Raw genomic sequence first — 27,171 nt, 5'->3', positions numbered from 1 at the left:
TAAGAAATATCTTACCTGAGTATCATTTTCAATCTAAAAATTTCTAAATTTTTCATAGTTTCTTCTTGTCCTGGAATCCTTGAAGCTAAATTCCTCAGAGATTTAGTAATCACTGAAAGGGCATCATTTTTGGCTTCACTTTTTGCCTCTTTTTTAAGTTCTTCATCAGTTAAATTTTCTAGTAACTGTGGAACTATTTCTATAACTGGAAGGAAGTATTTTTTCAATGTATGCTGACTGAGAAACTCATAGCATTGTCCAAATGGTCTGAAATAAAAAAGAGAGAAAACGTCTGTGACATACAACTTTTTCTTTTTAACCAGAACTAAATTCTCAAACTAACTTCAATACTTAAAACAGTTATTTTAAAATAAGAAGACACCACACTAGAAAACTGAAACTCAATGATTTTCAGGAAAATAAAATAGCAATATGTACAGTGCATTGAACATTCACTTTAAAATATAACTTACTTAATAAGAGCGGCAATTATTTGAATGTTTAACGCTGATCCATTAATGAAACGATCATGCAAAATCTGGAAACCATTTAACGTGCCAAATTTATTGATGAGATCCACTAGCCAACCCTGCAATATAGGTAATAATAAGAGTTAGTTCCCCCCTTTAAGAAAAAGTTACTATCTAAAATGTTTGAAACAAACCAGAAATAGAAAAGTTAACAAAATAACATAAAATTACCTTTAAAAAGAACACAAAATATTTACATTATATGGTATGATACATATATTTAAATAAAGACTTGGACCTTTTCTATTACAGTTGTTACCTATATCCCTGGAACCAGAAGTAACACAAGCAGCAATTACAGAGTACACAATGACATGAGGTTTTTCATAACACATACTCTGGTGAACACAAATGAGGCAAAGGTTGTGTAGCTAAAAACATTTGTACATGTAAGATGTAAAACGAATTAAGGAATTAGGAAATTTTTCAAAAATTAAATTAAAGATAAGTCAAGAATTAAGTAATAAGGTCAAAAGACTCTTAAATTTTACCTTCAAAACAGCCAAATTTAGAAGAAAACCTACAAAAATGGCAGGGGGATGGGAGTGGAAGGGAGGACCAGGAACACAAGCTGGTTTACTACCAATGTTAAGCAGAAATAACTTCTACCTTTAAATAGAAAAACATATTCAGGACATATGGAAAATAAACGTAATTCTTTTAAAGAAGAATACATTTGTATAACCTAATGCTAGGCTTTGCATGATGGAAATCTAAATAAATTTTAAAACCTCTAGTAAATCAACTATCTTATTTCTGAATAAGTTCACTGTAGTACTTCCTACCTTTTAATTTAGTTTTAAAAAGTCAATACAGAGAGTGACATCAGCAAGATGACAAACTACGGTGCTTCACAGCCTTGTTCCTGCTAAAAAAAAACTTCATAGGAACTCTGGCAATCGGTCAAAATTATACGGCAATCAAGCAAATGCCCAATCAATAAAAAGCCACATTCACTAGGAATAGGCAATTTTGTAGTGTTTTAACTCATCTTTGCTCACTCTCTTCCCACCAATGCACAGTTTAAGAGAAGTAGTAGCCTGGTTCTAGGCTCCCCATTCTAAACTGGAGAGAGCAGAGAGAACTGAATTTCCAACATTCTAACCTGTCTGCAAGCTCCCTGCGGGTCTCTGTGTCACCTAACTTGAAGGTCAGATTGCCAAAATGGGTTGAAACTCATGCTAGGAGAAGCCATGGCAAGATAATTTGTGAAAACACCAAGGGAATCCCAAGAGAATTATTGACTGAAGAATACAACAGAACAGGGAAGGCACCTGAAGAACCAGAAGAGGAGAAATTAAGAAATTTAAAAGCAGCCTGCATATGGGGAATATGTAGGGAAAAAAGCATGCACTGTCTCAAAGAAAGACACATTCCTTGAAAAGACTGCAGAAGGCCTTAAGTCTTCATGTGGGCTAATTAATGAAGACATTCTCCTGCACTGAGCCTGTCCACAATGACTGGAAGAAGTGAGTGTTTTTCCAAATGCTCAATTTTTAACAAAAGATAATAAGGCTTATAAAGAGACAGGGAAAAAGTGCCTACTCTAAGAAACAAATAAATTTCCAGAAAATCCCTGGAGAAACAAAGACAGGTATACTTGACAAAAACTTTAAATGTCAAATATTCTCAAAGAGCTAAAAGAAAACAGGGATAGAGAACTGAAGGAAATCAGGAAAACGATATACATATGAATACATAAAAGAAACAGAAGTTATAAAAGCAAACCAACCAGAAATTCTGTAAATGAAGATATGGTAACTGAATTGAAGAAAAATTCCTAGATGGGTTTAACAGGAGACTTAAACAGACAGAATTAACAACCAGAACTTGAGGACAGGTCATTTGAAATCACTGAGTCAGAGGAGCAAAACAAAAAGAATGAAGTAAAGTGAAAAGAACCTAAGGGACTTATGGAATACCATCAAGTAGAAAATGTACATATTATGACAGTCCCACAAGCAAAAGAGACAGAAAGGAGCAGAAAGCTTATGTGAACAAATAACAGACTAACTTTCCTAAATCTGAGGAAAGAAATGGATATATATACAAGAAGCTCAATGAACTCCAGGAAGGATATGCTCCAAAAGACCCACACCAACATACATTATGATCGACCTATCTAAAGAAAAAGAGAATCTTGAAAGCAGCAAAAAAAGCAATCCAAGGGAATTCCAGTAAAATTATGGCTAATTCACCAGCAGGAACTTTGCAGACCAAAGATGCTGAAAGTGCTGATAGGAAAAACTATCAAAGAAGAATTTCATAATGGCAAAACAGTCTTTCAAATATGAGAAAGAAATTAAAAACATTCCTAGACAAAAAAAAGCTGAGAGAATCCATCACCACTAGACTTGCTCTATAAAAAATGGCAAATGAAGTCCTTCAAGTTCAAATAAAAGGACACCACAGAGGAACTCAATGTCATACAAAAATATAAAGATCTCTGATAAAAGTAAAACACAGGCACTTATAAAAACCAGTATTACTATAATTTTGACTCGTAGCTCCACTTTTTATTCTTTTACAGGATTTATAAAGCAAAAGCATAAAAAACTTATAAATCAATGTTAATGGGTTGACGTTATAAAAATGTATATACATTTACATTATACTTTAAGATATATTAAATACAAGATATATTAAAGTGTAATGTACATAATATATAAAAATGTAATGTATGACATCAATAACAGAGGAAAGTACAGCACAATTGAAGTAAAGCTGGAAATAGTTTAAAATAGATTGTCATAAACTTAGGATATTATATGCAATCCTCATGGTAGCCAGGAGAAACATATTTATAGAGTATACATAAAAGAAAATGAGAAGGAAATAAGAACAGTTTATAAAACAATCTGAAGAATTGAACCACAGAAAAGAAAGTAAGTCAGGAAATGATGCACAAAAAAACATATAAGACATACTGAAAATGAGTAACAAAACGGCAATGGTAAATCCCTCCTAATAAGTAATTACTTCAAATAGATATAAAAAATAGGATCCAAGATACGTTGTCTATAAAAGACTCACTTTGGAACTAAGGACATGCCTAGCTTCAAAATGAATGAATGAAAAATATTTCATGCAAATAGTAACCAAAAGAGAGCAGGCGGTGATTATACAAATAGAGACAAAATAAAAAACTCACAACAAAGAAGAACACTATATATATAAAGAAAAAAGTGTCAATTCATCAAGAATGTATATGGCCATTATACATACACAGGTACCAAATTTCAGAGCTACTAAACACTGACAAATTGAAGGCAGAAATAGTCTGCAATCCTAGTCAAAGACTTCTACCCTACTTTCAATAACAGGTAGAACAACCGGACAGAAGATCAATAAGGAAAAAAGAGGTCTTGAACATCACTACAAAACACCCAGACCTATAAAATGCTCTACCGAACAGTAGCAGAACATACATTCTTTTCAAGTGCACGTAAAACATTCATCAGGATATATTATACCATAAAACGATTCTTAACAAATTTAAGACAATATAATCATAGAAAGTATCTTTTCAGCTCACAATGGAATGAAACCAGAAATCAAGGAAGAGCAGAAAGTAAACTAAAAAATCCACAGATAAGTAGAAATTAAACAACACCTTGAACAATGCATGAACTGAAGAAGAAATGACATGAAAATCAGAATACTTGAGAATTATATTAGAATATAAAATAAAAACAGAATATACTCAAATTTATGGAATGCAGCAAATGTAGTGACAAGAGGAAAATATATAGTTATAAACACTTCTATTTTTTTCAAAAAAGATCTCAAATAAACAACCTAACTTTACTCTTTAGGAACTAGATATGAAATAACTAAACCCAAAGCTAGCAGAAGAACACAATTAAGCACAGAGATAAACAAAATAAAGAATAGGATAATAGAGAAAAACCAATGAAACCAAAATTTGGTTTCTGAAATAATAAGCAAACTGCCAAATGTTTAGCTAGACTGACTAAGAAAAAGAGAGGAAACTCAAGTAAATCAGAAATAAAAAGTGCTTTACTATATATTTGACAGAAATTTTAAAAAATTATTAGGGAATATATTGTGAACCACTGTATCTCAACCAACTGAATAAATTAAATGAAAGGACAAATTTTAGAAACACAGACTACACCAAGACTGAGTCATGAAGAAATAGGAAATCTGAATAGGTCTGTAACTAGCAAGAAGACCTAATCAATAATCAAAAACCTATCAACAAAGTAAAGCCCAGGACCAGATGGCTCAATACAAAATTGTACCAAGCATTTAAAGAATTAACACCAATCCTACTTATAATGTACTCTTCAAAAAAACTGAAGAGAAGTAAATATTCCCAAACTCATTCTATAAGGCCAGTGTTAAGCTGATAACAAAGCCAGATAACTACAAGAAAACTATGACTTAATTCCAATTATGAATACTGATGCAATATTCTCAGCAGTATACAAGGAACAAAATTCAAAGTATACTGAAAGGATCATACATGTGACCAAGTGAGATTTTTTTTCCTAGAATGTAAAAATACTTCAACACACAAATACCAATCAGTGTGATACACCCCATTAACAGAATGAAGAAAAAAACCACACCATTTCTACTGATGTAGAAAAATCACTTGACAAAATTCAACCCCACTGATTTAAAAAAAAAAAAAAAAAAAACCACTCAGCAAACAAGGAATAGAAAGAAACTACAACATAATAAATATCATCTATAAAAAGCCCACAGATAACATCACATTGAACAGTGAAAGACTGACATCTTTTTCTCTAAGAGGAGGAACAATTGCATGCCTCCTTTCATCACTTCTCTTCCATATAATGCTGGAAGTCCTAGCAATGAAAATTATACAAGGAAAAGAAATGAGAGACATCCAAATTGGAAAGAAAAAAGTAAATTACTTATATTCACAGAAATTCCATATTACTTTAAGAGGATTCTGTATCCTTTTGTCTTCCTTTCTGGAGGGGGGGGGGAGAGAGAGAGAGAGTGTGTGTGTGTGTGTGCGTGTTTGCATGTGCATGTGAGCAAAGTGTGTTCTGCTTTCTGTTTCTATTGCTGTTAACTCTTTTCTAATGTTTAAATACTAATTTACATTGGATATATGAAGAAAATATAGATTCAACATTTTAAATAAAAATAAATATTAATTAAAATTAGGGCTGGCTCGTTAACTCAGTTGGCTAGAGCATCGTGTTGTAACATCAAGGTCAAGCGTTCAGATTCTCATACTGGCCAGCTGCCAAAATAGATATATAATAATAATTATTATTTCTAATATAGTCAAATTGACTTTGAGACATTAAAAAGCCACAAAATTGACATTAAAGCCACTGAGACATTAAAGTGAACCTACACAAAACTGGGAATCTTTTCCACATCCTGGTCTGTTAGGTCAGTAGTTTTGGCTGTTTATCTTATCTCTTTTGATGTATAATTAGTTCCTGTTTTCTTCTACTCTTGAAATAAATGGTAATTTTGGCTACTGTATACCTTTTGGCTAGTATATATAATTTGCATACTGTTTCCTTGAAATAAGTTAAAATTTTGGCTAGTATAAAACAAGACTATCTTCCCTTTGAAAAGGATAAAATGAAAGATTATTTATATGACCCAAGACATGGATGCTGATCAACACTAAGATTCTCTCCTAAGGAATTAAGTGCATTGTAAGAAATTTTGGATGGTATGTCACAAAAACAAATTAGTAACCTCTCTGAGTTTACATGGTTTATAAATAAATTAGTTTTCTGCAATTTGAAAAATATACACACAGTGCAAAGTACAATCAATGTTTGTTATTTGTAGTAGTTACATGCTCTAAACACACTGAGAACAATGTATTAGCAAATACTGAATCACTGTTCATAGGGAAATACGGTGTTTGATTAGAGTAAGTGTATTTATCAACTGAGCAACACATTATCAGCTTTGTTCAGGCATGAATTATAGTGCTATTGACCATGAATTCAATGTTAATGAATCAACAATACATATTAAAAAACGTCTTAAAATACAAAACCACATAAAACAAGGTTATTTATTGACTGATATTTATGTTAAGGTGGTGGTTCACAGACCAAGAGTCTGCATACAAAAAAATTTTTACTATTTAATTTTTAAAATAACAAACCAACACACTTTTGGTGATTGAGGATCTGAAGAACAAGCAAATAGTTCATCTTCAGGCAACTGAACACTTGTGGAAACTGATTCACATGGACGTGTGCCATTGTAGATATGGAATTTGCAATGAGGATTAAAGGCCATGGCAAGAAGTTCTAGGAGTGGAAACCAGTCTTGAGACAACTTGGCCACACAAAGCTCCACTAGGCGATGAGTACTGTTAATGATACATCTCTATGAAAAGGGGAGGAAAGGAAGGACATGGTTTGTAATGAAAAAACACTGCATTTCAAACAGAAACATTCTATTCTTGTTTAAAATCATCTCTCTTCATTTTTCTATGTTGGTCATCTAAACTCAGCTTAATTTCAGTAGTACTGTGATCAAACTGATATACTCATAAAAAGAAATTAGAGTTTATTATTTCATAACTTTATACCTAATTTCAAAAGCTACTGGAGGATTACAAATGAAGTAGGCACTACAGGTTGTCTATTTCTGCTTTATGTCCACAAGGTACATGAAAATTAGCATTCATAAATTCTATTTCTACACCTAAAAACTTACATGTCAATTCAGAAGCTGTTAGCATTTGTATGCCATGAACATTAGTGGAAAATACCCATGTTATATTTAATGGCTGAAGTCCACAAAACGGTGGACTTACTAATTATATGTTATGAATGACTTGGAGTAATTACAGTTTTTTAATTACTTGGAGTAACTCAGTTATTTTTAAGAAGGGGGTATTTTTTCACTTTTCAAAATCTCAGGAATATAAAAGTGTCAGAATCTATGGTACTTTGCATTACTTCTGTCCTAGACTGAAGGTATTAAAAAGTAAGAAAATATCTGTTTCCTTTTGACAGTCACTTGAAGACATTACCAATCTGATAACACTTTAAATTGTTTGATATTTTGAGTATCAAAACTGTAGTTCAAATTCATATCACAAATTGGTATGAGTACGTTTGTGGTCAAAATCTACTGAGAGAATATCTTTTCTCTAGCAGATGCCAAGGTTAAAACTTGTTTCCTTGCTTGACACTTCCACATGGTAACATTCTTTATCATACATTGGCACTAAAATTACACCCTTTGGTGTGCTGCTACATTGAGAGTCTGGTATTATACTCCCCATCTCAGGTATTTTTCTTTTCAAATGGTACAAAATAGTGGTGACTCTTAGAATCAATGCTATCAGCCTTGCTATCATCCTTGATGGTATCAAGCACAAGGTTAAAAGGCAGGTGAAGTTACAAGTTTTGTAACTCAAAATCTCAAGCTCATTCTAAAAGACTGTGCTATCTTCAATCTTCAATTTATATATATACATATACACACACACACACATATATATTTATTATATACATATGTTTGTATATATATGTCTCAGCAGACTTGATGTATTAGTCATAGTATTATTTTCCAAAGACAAACCCACAGGAATCACCACGTAAATGTGAGTCCCCAAATCAAATATAAGACTCACATGAATCTCAAACTTCCATCCACTCATTGCCTCATCCATGAGGATTTTAGTGAAAGATATTGTAAGGCCATCTTGAAAAAAACGTTGACACGCTTCACTTTTAACATCAAGCCCTGCGAGAATGCAAAAAAAAAATTAAAATAAACCTAATGTAAAGAAAACTTTTCTCTGACCGATTATATGATTAAACATAAACTGTTAGAACTTGTTATGGTTTCCAATTCACAAATCTTATTGTAGCTTTTCAAATGAGATGCCGCCTTATAAAAGATTAAAAAAGTAGAAAACCGTGGGATTCAGGAAAAGGAATAAAATATACTCGATGAATTTTAGAAATAGTAAATTGTGTAAAACTACATAGAATCAAGTAATGACTACTGTAAATGAAAGTGCTATAATATATGATACTGGATTTCAAAATGGTTATGAGTAGATAGGGAATCAAATCATGTCACAGCATTTAGCACTGAAATACAATTCAAAACTTAAAAAGTGACAATTTAAAAAATCTTATTTTGGTGGTAAATTACCCATTTACCATCAGATTTAAGAGATGAAATTGAAGTTTCTTTACACTCTCTTAAGATTTCATCTAATTTAAGAAAAGGCAGGAGTCATGTGCCTCCACTCAAAAAGAAAACTTGTAATTTTTAATGAAACTCAAAAAGCACTAAATTTGCACAATAAGGTATATTTTTATTTTGATTATAAACATATTGGTATATCATTTAAACCCCAGGACTTTCCTTTAAAAACTTAAATTTGGCCTCACTGTAACCATGATGCCAGAAAAAATAAAGGAGGAAGTCCTTGAAAATGATATATACAAGGGTACAGTTCAGAAAGTTTGTGGAAAAATAGAATTAAAAGATAATACAAATCTTTCTATGAACTTTTTGAAGTACCCTCATACATCTACTGAATGGAACTGCTATTAAAAAAAATATCACTTACAGGTATTGTTCATTTGAGACTGTTAAGACCTATAACATGCCTAATACAGAAGTCTTTGATATTTGCAGAATTAATGAATAAATGCACAATTTAGCAAAAGAAATTTTAGTAGTGAGAAACATTTCCAATGTGGTAAAATCTTTTCATAGGTCACTAGATTATTTTTGTAACACTGATTATAAAACATAAAATGCCTTTAGGGTAATTATTGTTGGTTAAATGAAACTATTACCCATGCCACAGAATCAAACTTAGCAACACACAGACTTGACTTTACCACATACCCAAAACATTAAAAATGTGTTTAATGATGCTTAAAAGACATGTGATGACCACACTTCTTTGCTGAATGACACAGAAAATAAAATGTAACTGCTCTTTCTTTTAGCTTTCAAGGCTTTAAAAAAATGAATACAAAAACTGTTCATTTGCTAAAATAATCATATTGCACCTAATATTAAAACAAAATCATCAAAAAAGTGATCCATTCCAACATAAAAACCTTTTTCTCTGTGTTAAGAAGCAGCCAAACATGCAAGTTAGACAGTTTATTAAATATATACATGCAATATTAATGAACTAGCAATTTTCATTAAAAAAAACCAAATAAAACACAGGTGGGGCACAAGTCCTCTAATTCACTAGCACCTCAGCATGTCTGTCAAATGACAAGTCCAAATAATTTTTGCTGAAATTATTTGAAAATTAATATTATTTCTCACTTACAAATGGCTTAAGAGCAAAATAGTCACTAAACATACATGAAGTCATAGAATCATCCCCTATTCAGCACTTTTAAATTGTAAAATGTTTTAATGCACATTCCTTCACATAATAGACATCATAAACATATTATACTCTGAAAAACATTTTCTAACTTTTGAATAACAACCCCATTAAAAATATGATGAAACAATAAATCCCCACAAAATATGAATATAAATATATATTCTGCATAAAATTTAAAAGTATATCTAAACACTTCAAAATATATATTTATATATCTGAATCCCTTTGTGTATGTATATATACATAATATTGTAAACTAGAAATAAATAACTTTATAAGAGAAAGCAAACCTTCAAAAAAAATGTTTAAGCATATATAGTAGCAAGCATTATGGAAAACATAACATCTAAACTCACCTTTTTTACTAAGACCAATAGCAGCTTCTAAAAGCACTTCTAATTCTCCCTTTGGCAAAACAGGAACAACCCATCGAGGCCTAAGATTATTATAAAATAAAAAGATGCTTTATCGGTTGAGAACTTATGAAACACTATAAGTTACTTACTGTAACTATTTTCACTATGGAAAAGTGAAAAAAACCTGCCAATATTATATTCACCATAAATATTAAAATAAAAGGTTGGAAATTATTTGCTTTGTGGAATTAAGAGACATCTCTTGTATCTACATACAGAAATTTTTAAGGCACTGTCTAATGAGATACAGTAATCGCAGAGAATTCACCTAATAGCTTTTACAGAATACTAAAACTAAAATATTCAATTATCAATTAAATGTCACCTACTGCTAGTAGGAAAGTGCTCTTTTGAGGTTCAGATAATTAGTAAGAAAAATGTGACAAACTTCCTGTTTTAATCTTCCTTATAGACAAAATGAATGAAGAGAAAAATGCCTGAATTCTCCTTCAATTCACCTCAGCAAGACATTATCGACTTTTCCTGAAGATTATGTCAGCCACAGGACTCATTAAAGCCTACTGCCATAATAAGTATATTCCTATATCAAAAAGCGATTCAGGAAAGCCTCTATACCATCATATACTCATATATTAAAAAATGACGCAAAGGCTAACTGACCCAGTTGGTACTTTCCCTAATTTCACAAAAAGCTCAGCCATCTGTGAACTACTCTCATTATTCCCCAGAAAGAACTTTCTTCCTCTGTCCTTTCTCTATACTAAGAGATAGCAAAGTTGTTAAAATACTCCTAATTCTGATTAAAAAATGAATCATTACGAGTAATCTGTAAGACATCAATTCATACTATCCCTTTTGTTGCCCTTGTTTATACAAAAAAACATCTTTTTCATTTCCCTGCCACTAAGGACTTACTAACAATATAACTCAGTCTTCTAGTCCTTACCAAAAATATACTTTAATAAAAATCAACCACCACCAGACAAAACAGAAAAAGCAACAATAGACACTTTTGCAATAATATCTCTGCTACAAAAATGGATATTCCACTACTGAGAAAAGTCCTCTAGAACTTTGGCATGAAGTTTACACCAAAGAGAAATGAAGTTCAAAATCCTCACCTCTAGGACTAGGTCAGAAACACACGAAAGGGTCAGACAGTATCATTAATCTGAAACCTTATTCATATTGTCATTTCCTTCTTTTTTTTAAATCCATGGAAATGCATTAAGAACAATGAGATACAAACTATTTGGCTATGACTAAAATGTTCAATCTATTAAGAAGACATTAAGACTGCATCACTGCTGTCCACTAGTAAGTGATTTGTTTTTCCCATTCCCATCAACTAACAAAACAGACACACCTGTTGATCATGTCATCCAACTTTGCCAGGTCAGTATGAGGAAATGCAGGTTCCTCATCTCCATGCTGTGGTGGGGCATCACCTTGACCTTGTTCATCTGGGGGAGTTACTGGGAGATTCTCATTGGAGGAAACAGGTGATGAGGTCTTAATTAAAAATTAAATATAACAGACTTAAATTTCTAAAACACAGGTACAATATTTAGCAATTCAGGCATCAGCACAGATTTAGTAGAAATATTATTTTTAATTGTTCATAAATATATCTAAACATTTGGGATCACACTGCCTTTTTCTTTTCTTTTTGGTCAACATAGAAGTATTTTTCCATGTGACTAAGAATCTTTTAAACATTAATTAGTAGCTACAGAGTCCTGCATGAATTAACCAAGTTAAAATTAGAGGATATTAGTTTTTGTAATTTTTACTGCTAACATAAACATATCCTTAATTATAAATCTTTATGCAAAACTTCAATTATCTTAAGGACAGAATCCTGAAAATAAAGCTACTGAATCAACAGGATAATCAATTCCTTTTAAAACTATCAATGTACTACCAAATTCCATTCTATATAGTTACCATTAGCACACCCTCACCCTGACAGGCACCTGAAAGCATTTATTCCAGTATGCCTTCCAATTTGGCTTCCTTGATCACTGAGTTTAACTACGGAGTTTGTGAGACTATCCTGTGAAAACTAGTTACAGATCACAGGTTCCAAAAAAAAAAAAAAAAAAAAAAAAACACCTCTACATTTCTTAATAACTATCAGGAATTTTTACACTAAAATTCCTAACTATAGATTATAGGTTCTTGCTGATAACTCTTCTTTCTCACTGTTGTTCACAGAGATCCACAAGAAAAAGCAATTAAACTGGATTCCCAAACACAACTGCAAGAATTAACACTTCATCATTGGAGAAACCAAAATAATTAAATTTAAGCAACATACAAATATTCTTCCTTACAAATAATTATTTTTTAAGAATACTAAAATGGACAAATGGGATTATATCAAACTAAAGAGCTTCTGCACAGCAAAAGAAATAATTAACAGAGTTAAAAGACAACCAACAGAGTGGGAGAAAATATTTGCAAAATATACATCTGACAAAGGATTAATATCCAGAATATATAAGGAACTCAAACAACTTTACAAGAGAAAAACAAGCAACCCAATTAAAAAATGGGCAAAAGAGCTAAGCAGGCATTTCTCTAAGGAAGAAATACAAATGGCCAACAGACATATGAAAAAATGCTCAATATCACTCAGCATCCGGGAAATGCAAATCAAAACTACACTGAGATACCATCTCACCCCAGTTAGGATGGCTAAAATCCAAAAGACTATGAACGATAAATGCTGGCGAGGCTGCGGAGAAAAAGGAACTCTCATACATTGTTGGTGGGACTGCAAAATGGTGCAGCCTCTATGGAAAATGGTATGGAGGTTCCTCAAACAATTCCAGACAGATCTTCCATATGACCCAGCTATCCCACTGCTGGGAATATACCCAGAGAAATGGAAATCATCAAGTCGAAGGTATACCTGTTCCCCAGTGTTCATCGCAGCACTCTTTACAATAGCCAAGAGTTGGAACCAGCCCAAATGTCCATCATTGGATGAGTGGATATGGAAAATGTGGTACATCTACACAATGGTATACTACTCAGCTATAAAAACGATTGAAATACTGCCATTTGCAACAACATGGATGGACCTTGAGAGAATTATATTAAGTGAAACAAGTCAGGCACAGAAAGAGAAATACCACATGTTCTCACTTATTGGTGGGAGCTAAAAATAAATAAATAAATTCACACACACACACACACACACACACACACACACACAAAACAAACAAACAAACAAACAAACAAAAAAAAACCGGGGAGCGGGGGAAGAAGACATAACAACTACAATTACTTGAAGTTGATATGACAAGCAAACAGAAAGGACATTGTTGGGAGGGAGTGGCGGAGAGGGAGGAGGGAGGGAGGTTTCGGTAATGGGCCACAATAATCAACCACATTGTATATCGACAAAATAAAATTAAGAGAAAAAAAAAAAAGAAAGAAAAGAATACTAAATTGAAAAATATGTCTGAAAGAGATTATACAATACTGGTTTTATTTCTTAACTGTTTGGAGAACTTGCTTGTCAAAGAATCTACCTAATGTTTTCTTTATTGGGAGATTTTAGAATTATGATTTTAGTTTCTGTACTCAAGTTACCTATTTCTTTTTCAGTGAACTTTTTGGAATCTTGTGTCTCTCAATCACTCGAAAGTCCTTCAACAGGCAAACATAAACTGTGGTACATTTATGCAACAAAATGCTACTCTTCAATAAAAAGGAATAAACTATTGCTATGTGTAACACCACAGAAGAATTTAAAAGACATTATGCCAAATTTCAGAAGACAAGTCAGTACGATTCTGTGTATATGACATTTTAGAAAAGGCAAACTACAGACATGAAGAGCAGATCAGTAGTTGCCAGGGACAGAAGGGTTGAACACAAAGAGGCAGCGCAAAGGTATATACACTTTTATCATACTGGTGGTTACGAGTTTCCATGCATTTGTCAAAACTAGTAACTGTATATTAAGTATGAAGAGTGACTTGCTGTATGTAACCAAACAAATAGAAATTTTAAAAGAAAAAAAAAATAGGGATGCATCTGGGCTTCTCCTACTAAGTGAGATAGGATACTTGGCAACAGATTACTGCCTCTGCCTAGAACTGAAAAGTGGATGAAATGAATTACTCACTTAAAAATAGCAGTAAGCCATCAAGATAAGAAAAATGGAATACAGCAGAAACACAGACAAGATGGCTATGATAAGTGTTTTAATCCTGATAGAATATACCCACATTGGACATAGGGAGCAGGCTTAGAAATAGCTCCAAATTCACTGCAAACTCAGGTAGGGCAAGAAGTGTGGTGAGATGAGTACTCAGCATAACTTATAAAGCTTAAAGCACAAGTTTAATTTCCCATTAGAATAAACTCTGAAAGTTCAGGTGTTACAGCTGAGAATGATAATAATCTAAAAAGGAGACTCCAAAAAGGAGAGCCAAAATTTTCAGCACTCTCACAAAAACCAGCATTTGGAATCAAGAGAGGGTGCGGCCCCACAGAATATACTCAGTTAAAAACCAGGAAGAACAATGCAGAAGACCATTGAATATTTACCTATCTCTAATTCAATAGTTTCTGTATTTAATTAAAATCACCAACATCACTCTGTCCAGAGAGAACAATTATGATCTCTAAAAGTTGATAGCATCTGGAGCCTCTACACTTTATCCTGTACTCAATGTAACTACTAGTTAGAAAACCATTGTGGGAAATCAAGAGGGAAAAAACCCTGAAAACAGAAAGAGACCCATGAGTGATCCATTTAGCAAATAAGTACAATAAAATAAATGTAATTAAATGCTCAAGAAATACAAAGAAGACACAAATAATTAATAAATTAATTGAAAAATGGGTAATTTCACAAGAGGATGGACTCTATAAAAAATTTTAACTTTTGAAAATAGAACTATAAAATCAAAAATTAAAAACGCATTCTATGGATTTAACAGTACTTCAGATACAGCAAAAAAGGAAATGTAAAACCAGAAGATGGATCAATTTAAAGTATCCAAACTGAAGCAAAGAGTTTAAGAATGAAAAATACATGTGAGAATGTTACAGTATATGTATCAGATAAAACATTTAATATATGAAACTTTAGTCTTAGAGGAGTAATTAAGGTAATTAAGTAATTGCAGAACTACAAAGAGAAAGACTAGAGGGAGAGGAAATATTTAAAGAGATGATGTTTGACTTTTCCAAAACCAATGAAGAAATCCTTTGAGGACCATCAGTAAGACTCAGTTTTCATCCAAGGTGAAGAAACAAAATTTTCAAAGACTGACAGAAAATTAAACGCAATTATACAATTCTATGCCCAGCAAAATACATCCTCCCATAAATTAATGTAAAGCAAGACATTATTAGATTAAGCAAAATTAGAGAACAAATTATAATGGCTTATTTATTTATTTGCCATATACACAAAAATGCTATAAAAAACAACTAAACAACTCTCTTCAGGCAGAAAGAAGACAATATAAAAGGGAAACAAAGAATTACAGAAAGGAATAAAGAAAAACAAAGAATAATACATGGGCAAATACAAATGAATTACAACTCTACCAGATTATTACAGTAATCTTATGGGGACCAGAACACAAGCAGAATTAAAACATATGGCTACAATGATACCAAAGGTGGCAACAATTAGTAGAATTAAAGTGTAACTCTAGCATTACTGGGGAAGTGATAAGAGAAAATACCACAGTCTAATAAAAATTAAGAATAAATACTGTATGCATATTTGTCTCTATACATATACACATATACACACATATATACATATAAAGAGAGTCATATTGATTAATCTTTCCAATTATTGCTTCTAAATTTTGTGTCAAAGATTACAGAAAAATTTTCCATGTGTTCTTATTGTGATTAGATGGTGTCATTTCACGCTTTGTTGTAACCAGCCTCCAAGATGACCACAAATAATCCCTATCTCCTAGTATTTTCTCTCTAGTGTATTATTCCCTTCCCACAGTAAACAGAACATTAGGACACTGTAAAATGACAGTGTGACTTCTGAGGCTAGGAAATAAATACCACTCTGGCTTCTCCCTTCTTCCTTCTTCTGTCTTACGTCAATCTCTCTGGCAGAAGTTAACTGCCATGTCTCGAACACACTCAAGCAGCCCTACAGAGAGGCCAAGTGGTAAGAAACAGGCCTCCTGCTAACTGCCATGAATCCCTCACAGTCCCAGTCAGCCTTTCAGTCAATTATACTCCCAGCTAACGTGACAAACACAACCTCATAGGAAATTCTAAGTCAGAATAATACACTTTAATTGGTTAATTTGTTCCCAAATTCCTAATTTACACAAACTATAAGACAATAAATGTTTATTGTTTTAGGTTACCAAAAACAGAGGGAAAAAATGGTTATAATGGGATGAAGGGAATAAACTAATAACAAACTATTTAATAACCCAAAAGAGGACAAGAAAAAAAAAAAGCATGATAGTAGACAAAAACCTAAACATAACAGTATTTATATTTTAAAAAATAGATTAAATATACCAACTAAAAGACTATGACAAAAATGTAGAGCATGGTTATAAACTGGAGGGTAATGAAGGAGAACACATGTTAAAGATGGATGGACTCTTGCTCTCCAGGATTTAGACTGTATAAGCAGAAATGCAAATAGAATGGGTCAGGAAGAATTTGCAAGGCTTAACCACAAGCCACAAACTTCCTATTGAGTTACCTAAGAGAATGGGGTGGGAGGGGCTTACAGCTGGCTGAAACATATACAATACATGCTTGAAGTTACTTAGTGCGTGCATTAAGCCCCAGAACTTTGTGTCTGGTTTCTCACTGCCCACTCCCCCAGGCGGCAGCCCCTAGTTCAAGGCGTGCCCTGAGCAACTCACCTCGCTGCACTCTCTTGGCAGGGCTGCGGGCGACCCTGCTCCCTGGGGGATTCCTGGCAGAGGCTACGTGTGCTCCTGCCTCCTGTGATCCTCCAGGACCAAGAGAAAAGTGCAATAAACTACACAAAATGCAAATAGCTTAAATACAAGGTCTCAAAAGGGAAGAAAATAAAGGGTAGGAGGAGACTTCTGGTTTCTAGTACAGTATTTCAGGAGCTTAGAAATCACCACTACATCCTAACAAAAAACAAAACAGCTGAATAAACTGAAAACCAACAATTCTTCCTAGATCAGCTTGAGAATTGTGGTCACAAGGAGGGCAAATTGCTCCCTTCAAAATTGAAAGATAAGCAGATACAGTGAATCATAAACTTATAGGAGCAGAAAAAAAGTATTATACAATCATAAAAGGATAATTCACCGAGAAGATATAACAATTATAAATATTTATGCATTAAACCTCAGAGCTGCTAAAATACATGAAGAAGTATAGTCAGACTGAAGGGAGAAACATTTCTGTAATTCAGGTTGCAAACCCTTTATCCAAAATGCTTGGGACCAGAAATGGTTCAGATTTCAAGTTTTTCTCAGATTTTGGAATATCAGTACTGTACCAGTTCAGCATCCAGAATCTGAAAATATAAAATGCTTAATTAGCAGCACTCAAAATGTCACATCTTTATTCAAAAAGTTTCAGATTCTGGAGCAACTCATATTCTGAATTTTCAGATTTTAGGAATATTCAACCTATATAGGAGTCAGAGACTTCAATAACAGGTAGAAACCAGAAAGGAGATCAGTAAAGAAAAAAGAAGTCTTGAACAACACTACAGAATGGACCTAAAAAACATACATAAAACACTATCCAACAGTAGTAGAATACACATTCTTTGCAAGTGCACATGGAACATTCATCAGGATACATCACACCATAAAACAAGTCTTAACAAATTTAAGAAGATTAAATCATAGAAAGTATCTCTTCAGTTCACAATGAAATGAAACCAAGAAATCAATAAAGAGCAAAAGGAAAACTCAAAAATCCACACATAAGGAGAAATTAAACACATCTTAAACAACACACAAATCAAAGAAGAAATTACACTGAAATTAGAAAATCTGAGGCAAATAAAAATAAAAATACAACATATCAAAACCTACGGAATGCTGCAAAACCTATGCGATGCTATGAGGGAAATTTATAAATTTTTTTTTTAAAAAGGTCTCAAATCAACAACCTAACCTTATACCTTAAGGAAAGAGAAATAAAATAACTAAACCCAAAGCTAGAAGAAAAACAGAAATAAGAAAAACAGAGAATAAAATCAAAATTTGGTTCTTGAAATAGATAAACCAATTGTCAAACCTTTAGCCAGACTAACTGAGAAAAAGAGAGAAGACTCAAATAAGTAATCAGAAATAGAATGGGCATTACCATATATTTGACAGAAATAAAAAGAATTATTAGAAAGAACTCTGAACCACCATGTCCCAACCAACTGGATAACCTGGATAAAAGGACAAATTTCTAGAAACACAACCTACACTATGACTCAAGACCTCTACCAAGTATCATGAAGAAATAGAAAATGTGAGTAATTAAACCTCTGTGGGACCAGAACTGGGGTAGGAAAATGCAGTGTAATTGACAAATTACTGAAAGCTCAGTGTGGAAAGTATAAGAACTAAAAACACCAGAGGAGGCCCACTATTAAGGGGAGGCACACATTTTCTGAGTTTTACCTCAAGGAGCCTTACCACATTACCTATAGAGGAGCAAGGATAAGAATTACATTGGACTTTGCCTCAGACATCATGCAAGCAAAAATAGAGTGAAGTGAAAACTTTAAGATGCTGAGAGAAAAAACCTACCTACCCAGAATTCTGTGTTCAGCAAAGTTATACAGCAAAAGTAAAAGAGAAATAGACTTTCTCAGACAAAAAATGAGGGTATCTATTGCCAGGAGACTTGCAAGAAATGTTCAGAAAAGTTCTTCAAAGAGAAGGAAATTGATATAGGGCAGAAACGCAGACATAAAAGGAAAAAAGTGTTATGGAAAAAATCAGCAGATATTTGTAGAAAACTTTTTCTTATTCATAATTGATCAGACACGTAATAGTCTGCTTAAAATAATATTAGCAACAATATTTTTGATGATTATAGCTTATGTTTAACTAAAAGAAGAGACAACAATGATACAAAGGACAAGAAGGAAGACTTAAAAATATTATAAGGTACATGCACTACCCAATGATGCTGTACCAGGTTATTTTTAAGTAAATTTATAGATTAGCATAAATGTATACTGCAACTCTAGGGCAACCACTATAAAAGTTTTAAAAAGAATATGACTGATACTCTAAGCAAGGAGAGAAAAGGAATCATACAAAATTTTCAAAACCACAAAAGGCAGAAAAAGAGTGGAAGACAAACAGAAACAAACCAGAAGGGTAACAGAGAATAGTAACGAACATGGTAGATAGTAATTCAACTATATCAATAATCACTTTTAACACCAATGGTCTAAATACACTACTGAAAAGACAGAATATCAGAGAGGATCAAAAACCAAAAGCAATTATGACAGAGGTATGGTTCTATCATTGTGCAAATGTCATAGATTTCACTTACACAAACCCAGATGGTACACAACGTACTACATACAGCCATTATAACCTTACGGGACCACCATCATACATGCAGTCTGTCGTTGACCAAAAAATTGCTATGCAAGGTAGACATAAGTCAGGATTACTCCTCTCTTTCCCCAAGAAGGGCTCCACCTACTGGCAGGTAAGCACATCTGGCCAGCGCTCATAGACCTGACAGCCCAATGGTGTTTCATTTCCAGGAACCAATAAACAAAACACATACACACAAGTACTTATGAATTGCCAGGATGGCTATGAGGCAGTCCAGTTCATGGCTATAACTATTCCTTTCACCTTTCTCTTGATTTGCAGAGCTCATCTGCTTCCTTTTTTAATCTTCTGGGGTTTTTTTGACAGACAATATGTGAATTTTTTCCAAGACAATGATAGACAGGGATTTACTTCAGCTATGATTGATGGGAGCTGAGGGACATTCCTGCTCAACTAAACCCAGAACACAAACTTAACATTAGAAAAGAATTTTTGGTTCTGGACTCAATGAGTAGGAAATACCTTGTGCCTTTCTCTAGGCATGGTATGTTGCAACAAAGTCTTTGTAGTCTGCAGAGGAGTGATATGAGACTAAATACAGGCCTAGAGCTTAAGAGTGGTTGTGATCTCACTTAACACTTTGATTATACGTCAATCAAAAAAAAAAGGCAAAAAATTGAAAAAATAGAAATAGATATTTTTAAATAAAACCACTGGCATTTTACTTTGGCAGAAAAACATCATAAGTAGTACATGAGTGTATTATTTTAAACAGAGTAGAATTAATTCAGAGAAAGGAAAATTATCAGGGATAAACAAAGACATTATGAAATACTATAAAGGGGGTCAATTCAACAAGACATAATCCTTAATGTGTATGCTCCTAACAACAGAGCTTCAAAATATGTGAAGTAAAAACAGAACTGCAATGAGAAATATCTAGATAAGTCCACTATGATAAATGAAAACTTCAACGCCCCTCTAAAAGAAATGGACAGATCCAGGAAGCCGAAAATCAGGAGGGACTTCACTTAATTAACAATGCCGTAAATCAATTGGATACAACAGTTATCTATAAATTACTTCATCCACAACAACAGAATACACGTTCTTTTCAGGCACACATGAAACATTCACCAAGACAGACTACCCTATTACCATAAAACACACTTTAACAAATGTAAGAATAGAAATCATAAAATATATGCTTTCATACACCAGTAACTTTAAACTAGAAATGACCAACGAAAAGACAGTCTAGCAAACCCTACCTGGAGATTAAACAACACACGTCTATATAACACATGGGTCAAAGAAAACAATCTCAAGAGAAATTTTAAAAAATTTTTTCTTAATAAAATAAAAATTAAAATACAGGCCAAGAAACCCTTATCTGAAATGCTTGGTACAAGAAGTGTTTTTAATTTCAAGGTTTTTTGGATTCTGGAATATTTTGTATTATACTACTGGCTGAGCAGCCCAAATCTGAAAATCCAAAATATTCCAATAAGCATTTCCTTTGGGCGTCACGGCACTCAAAAATTTTTGAATTTCGGAGCACTTTGGATTTTCAGATTTGGAATGTTCAACCTGTACAATTTATCAAAATTTGGGGATGTAACAAAAGCAAGTGCTGAGAGGGAATTTATAGCACAGAATACATACATTAAAAGAAAAGATCTAAAATCAATAATCTAAGCTTCTATTTTTTAGAAAACTGGAGGGAAAAAAGCAAATTAATCCCAAAGTAAGCAGAAGAAATAAAAACTAGAACAAATTAATGCAATTGAAAACAGGAAATCAACAGAAAAATCAACAAAACCAAATGCTGATTCTCTGAAAACATCAATAAAATCAATAAGCCTCTAGCCAGAGTAGCAAAAAAAGAGAAGACAGCTTACTAGTATTATCAGTGAAACAGATCACAGATATTAAAGGATATTAAAGGAATATTACGAATAACTGTATATTCACAAACAATTCCTCGACATACGCCATCTGTCAAAATTCACAAAGGAAGAAATAGATCATTTGAATAGGCTAAATCTATTAAATATATTGTACTTACAATTAATCAGATTCCAAAACAGAAAGCCTCAAGGCCAGATGGCCTGACTACTGAATTCTCCCAAACACTTAAGGATGAAACTAAATCAATTCTTTACAATCTCTTCTAGAGTGTGGAAACAAAAGGAATACTTCCTGGGCCATTCTGTGAGGCCAGACTACCCTAATTAACCAATAACCAAATAAATATACCACAAGAAAAGAAAACCATACCAATGCATCTCATGAATGTAGATGAAAATATCAACAAAATTTTAGCAATCAAATCTATCAATGTGTAAAAAAGATTTTCATACCATAAAATTGAACTTATTTAAGTCTCCAAGATTGGTTCAACATTCAAAAATCAATTCATGCAGTCCATCACATCAACAGGCTAAAGAAGAAAAATTATGTAATCTTATCAATAGATGCACAAAAAACATCTGACAAATCTAACACCCATTATAATAAAAACTCTCAGTAAACTAGAAAGAACTTCCTTAACATAATAAATAAACATCTACAAAAATGCTACAGCTAACATCATACTTAATGGTAAGAAACTAGAAAATTTCTAGCTAAAATCAGAACAAGACATGGATGTCCACTCCCTGAAAGTCCTGAAAGTCTACAAAAAGGACAAAACAAGATGATGATGATGAACTTTTTGAAGTACCCTTTTACAAAATAAGATCTGTTCTTATGGCAGCAATGAACTATTGGAATTTGAAATTAAATACACAGTTCCATTTACATTCCCACCTGAAAAAAGCCATACACAGATATAAATCTAACAAATTTGAACACAACCTATGAGGAAACCTATAACATTATGATGAAAGAAATTAAAGAACTAAATAAATGGAGAGAAATTCCATATTCATGAAAAGGGTGGACTCAATGTTTATGAAGATGTCAATTTTTCCCAACTTGATCTATAGATTCAATGCAAACCCAATTAAAATCCCAGCAAATTATTTTGTAGATATTGACAAACTGATTCTAAAGTTTACACGGTAAGGAAAAAGGCCCAGAGTAGCCAACACAATATACTGAAAGAGAAAAGAACAAAATCAGAGCTCTGAAACACTACCAACTTCAAGACTCATTGTAAAGCTACAGTAATCAAGACAGTGTGGTATTCATGAAAACATAAACAAAAACAGGTAGATCAATGGAACAGAATAGAGACCCCGGAAATAGACCCACACCAACAGAAAAGAATGATAACAAAAAAGCATAGCAAAACAATGAAGAAAAGATATCTTCTCAACAAAGTTGCTAGGACAACTGAATACCCATATGCAAAAAAAATCAATCTAGAAAGGAAACCTTACATCCTTCACAAAAACTAATTTAAAATGGATCACAGACCTAAATGCAAAATTATCCACCTCCTAGAAAAGAAAAGGAAAAAATCTAGATAACTTTTAGTTTGGAAATGTCTTTAGATATAACACCAAAGGAAAGATCCAGGAAAGAAAGAATTAGGAGACTTCATTAAAATTAAAAACTTGTACTCCACAAAAGACACTGTCAGAGAATGAGAAGACGAACTAAAGCTTGGGATAAAATATCTGCATATAAAAAGGTCTGTTATGCAAAATATACATAGAAATCTTAAAACTCAACAATAACAAAATTTTCTGATTAAAAATTAGCAAAAGATTTTGACAACTCACCAAAGAAGACATACGGATGGGGAAAAAAAAAATACATGAAAAGATGCTCAACATTGTACATCATTAGGAACTTGCATATTAAAAAACAAAAACAAAAACAGAAAGCGAGATACCACTATACCTATTAGAATTGCCGAGATTCAAATGCTGGTGACAACAGTGGAAATGCAGAATGTTACAGCACTTCAGAAGACAGTTTGGCAGTTTCCTAAAAACAAAACATAGCCTTTCCATACGATCCAGCAATCATACCATTTACTATTCACTCAAATGAGCTGAAAGCTTATGTCCACACAAAAACCTGCACACCTTCATAGCAGTATTATTCATGATGCTGAAACACAACAACCAAGACATTCTTCAGTAGATGAACAAATAAATTATAGTGTATCCATAAAACGGAACATTGCTTAGCACTAAAAAGAAATTAGTTATCAAGCTATTGGAAGACATGGAAGAACTTTGAATGCACACTACTAAGTGAAAGAAGCGATTTTATAAGGCTACATAATGTTAGGACTCCAATTTTGTGACATTCTGGAAAAGACAAAACTAAAGAAGCAGTAAAAGGATCAGTGATTGTCAAGTATTAGGAAGTAGGAAGGGATTTTTAAAAAGGCAGAGGACATATCACTTAAAGGGCAAATAAACTAGTCTATATGATACTGTAATCATGTGTTCATGCCATATACATTTGTCAAAACCCACAGAAAGAAGAAAACACAAAATTAACCCTACTGTAAACTATTGATACCACTCTCGTAGAGGAGGTTGTGAGTGTGTGGTGGCAAGAAAGATATGGGAATTTTCTGTACTTTCTGCTCAATCTTGCTATGAACCTAAAATCACTCTAAAAATAAAATCCATTAAAAAGAAAAAGTAAAAAAGGTATGAGAGAACAAATTAAAATGGCAAGTTAGATTCACAGGAACCAATAAAAGACAATAGAAATGAGGGCTTAAAAAAAAAAAAAAGTATGGGAAGAGGGCATACCAAATCAACACCAACACCTTCTTCTCCCCACCCAACAAAGATAGTAGTTTTACTAATATGTGAAAGGTAGACTTTTAGGTAGGAAAAATTACTGGAGATTAAAGAGATCTCTGGAGGAACACTAATGGTCAATCATGAAGAAAACAGCACAATTTCAATCTTTATGCATCTTACAGGTTCAAAATATGTGTAGCAAAAATTGAACACAACATTGAAATGTGCAAGTCCATAATTACAGTGGAGATTAACATATCTACTAAATAGTAATAAAACCAGTAGACTTAAAGCAAAACAATAAAAGCATATAGAACATCTGAAAAGCATAATAAGCAAACTGAAAATAAATGATATCCACAACAAATGCATATCAGTTGCATGTAAGGCAGAAGATAGTTTTTTTTTTTTTTTTCAAAGTGCTCATTCAATAGAAATTAACTGTATACTGGATCATACATTAAACCTCAACAAATTCCCAAATAGTAATACCAGAGAAAATATATTTCAGAGAAAATACATTCTCTATTTACAGAGGAACTAAGCTACAAACCAATGACAAAAAGGTATACTAGAAAATCCCCCAGCTGCTTGAAAACAAAGCACCTATGTTTCTTTAAAAATTCTTACATCAAATTAGAAACGAAAACACAATTTAGCAAATGTGTTAACTAAATGACAAGGGACATAAACACATCAAAAGTTCTGAGATGTAATTTCATGAAATTTACAGTCTAAAACACATGTTTTTAAAAAAGACGAAAAACTGAAAATGAATTATCTCAGTATCTATCTCAAGAAACTAGAAAATAATAAAATAATAAGCTATCTGCGGGGAGATTAAGCTAATAATGATTAGAAGAATAAGACATAATACAGGAAAACAAATCAAAGCCAAAACTTTACAAAACTTTACTTTTTAAAGTTAAATACAATTGATAAAGTCCCCTAGAAAAACTGGGCAAGAAAAATTAAAGACAAATTGTCAGTATCAGAAACAAAAAAGGAGTTATATTAACCCTTTATAAATATTCATTTATCTTACACAAATTCTTCCAGAGAACAGAAAAAGAAGCAATTATTTCCAACTAGCCAGCACAAAACTTTGACATTAAAATCTGTTAAACTTCTTGTACATACTATTTCATTTATCCTCATTTTACAGATATGAAAAATGAAGTTTAGCTATTACAGCACTTACCCAAAATCATAAGGTTAATATGGTACAAAGATGAGATTTGAACATAAACATCTGACTTGAGTCTATGCGTATAACCAAAGTTACAAAGACTAATGCAATAATTTTGCCCTCAGATTCATGGAGGGTCTTAGACACAGAAAAACATACAACTACACTTTCAAGCCTATAGAGTACATGAGGTTTCCTATTACTAAGAGCCACAGTCATTTTCTTAAGTACAACTTAAAATGACAATAGCGTTTATGATCACAAATTACTCAAGACATGCTCCATTATTTCACATTCCATAATGCCCAAAACAACACAGCCTTAATCCTACCTGGTTCTGCTGGAAGGGGGCCTCCGACTGTCCATCAGAAGCCTGGCCCTGGCTGTCATTCCCTCCTAATGGAGAGCTACGAGTTGTGGCTGTCATACTCGACATAGAACAGATCTTTGCTATTTTGTCTGTTTACGCAGTTGTGCTAAGAAACAAAATTATAGTCCACTTATAGAAGATGAAATATCAGCATATATTAAAATTCTCCAAATTCAAGGGTAGACCATCTTGCAGAGACCATTTCATAACCTGAAAGTAAAAGAGAAAAAAAGGTACAATTGTTTTAGGTATTAAAAAGAGAAGTAAGAAATTATTCCCATTTTAATATGCACAGTAACTTTACCAGAGAATATTAACCATTATGGTCAATAACAGAGAATTATGAAAATTAGATACAACTGGCTGGTTAGCTCAGCTGGTGTTGTAACACCAAGGTCAAGGATTCAGATCCCTGTACCACCCAGCTGCAGATAAAAAAAAAAAAAAAGAAAAATTAGAGACAAGTGAAAAGCAAATGTTCTATTAATAATTTTACTTACCTTTGTAAAATCACATTGTTGTACCAGCAGTTATACGAAGAAAACAGAAAAAGTATAATCTTAATATTATACAATATTCCAAAAAGAATGCAAAGGCCTTATTTGTCATTTGATTTACAGAGGAATCTGTGAATCAATTGCTGCCTTAAATACACTGTGAATATGTACTACGCAAACATAAGGAAACTCATATATCTGATTTTTACAAACAATTCAAGATAGAATGCATGACCAACACATCACTGTACTAGGGCATTATAAATTGGTTTAAACAAGTTGTCAAGTAATTTACACATAAACTTTGAGGCTATTTTTCTAATTTTAAAAGGTTTAATCTGTCCCATACTTCTCCGAAATCATCTGTCAAGCACCTCAGGTCTCTACTTTTCCAAGTACTTTGTGCCAAAGTCCTTTCTGCCAGTCTTTTAGAGGAATGCACAGTATATTATAGGAATTCTATCAGGATTACACACAGCAGTTTCCTGTTTAACAGTGGGAGTACTTTGCAACTTGACCAGCAAGGAAGTACGTCTAAACCAACCAAATCCTTTACTTTCCATATTCATTATTCCAGTGGTTTTGATCAG

The 27,171-nt window shown here is 32.8% G+C and overlaps 1 protein-coding gene across 6 annotated transcripts in view; it reads right to left on the bottom strand.

Annotated features, from left to right (window-relative positions):
* LOC134368992 (probable ubiquitin carboxyl-terminal hydrolase FAF-X) overlaps positions 1-27,171 on the bottom strand; it is a 133,438-nt gene that overhangs the window by 94,274 nt on the left and 11,993 nt on the right. For 5 of the 6 annotated variants that reach the window (XR_010022585.1, XM_063085218.1, XM_063085222.1 and 2 more), the window contains 7 exons: positions 26,046-26,294; positions 11,641-11,786; positions 10,254-10,333; positions 8,155-8,267; positions 6,678-6,896; positions 474-589; positions 16-267 (listed from right to left, as the gene is read on the bottom strand). Coding sequence is in view for 5 of the 6 variants with exons in the window: in XM_063085218.1 (XP_062941288.1) it covers positions 16-267; positions 474-589; positions 6,678-6,896; positions 8,155-8,267; positions 10,254-10,333; positions 11,641-11,786; positions 26,046-26,150 (1,031 nt within the window). In the remaining variant the exon portion in view is untranslated. The remainder of the gene's footprint in view (positions 1-15; positions 268-473; positions 590-6,677; positions 6,897-8,154; positions 8,268-10,253; positions 10,334-11,640; positions 11,787-26,045; positions 26,295-27,171) is intronic. The other variant, XM_063085223.1, reaches the window with a different exon arrangement.

Source organism: Cynocephalus volans, chromosome Y, assembly GCF_027409185.1.
Source record: "Cynocephalus volans isolate mCynVol1 chromosome Y, mCynVol1.pri, whole genome shotgun sequence".
NCBI classification, from domain to species: domain Eukaryota; kingdom Metazoa; phylum Chordata; class Mammalia; order Dermoptera; family Cynocephalidae; genus Cynocephalus; species Cynocephalus volans.
The sequence above is the reverse complement of the archived record's forward strand: the minus strand, read 5'-3'. Positions and strand labels throughout refer to the sequence as shown.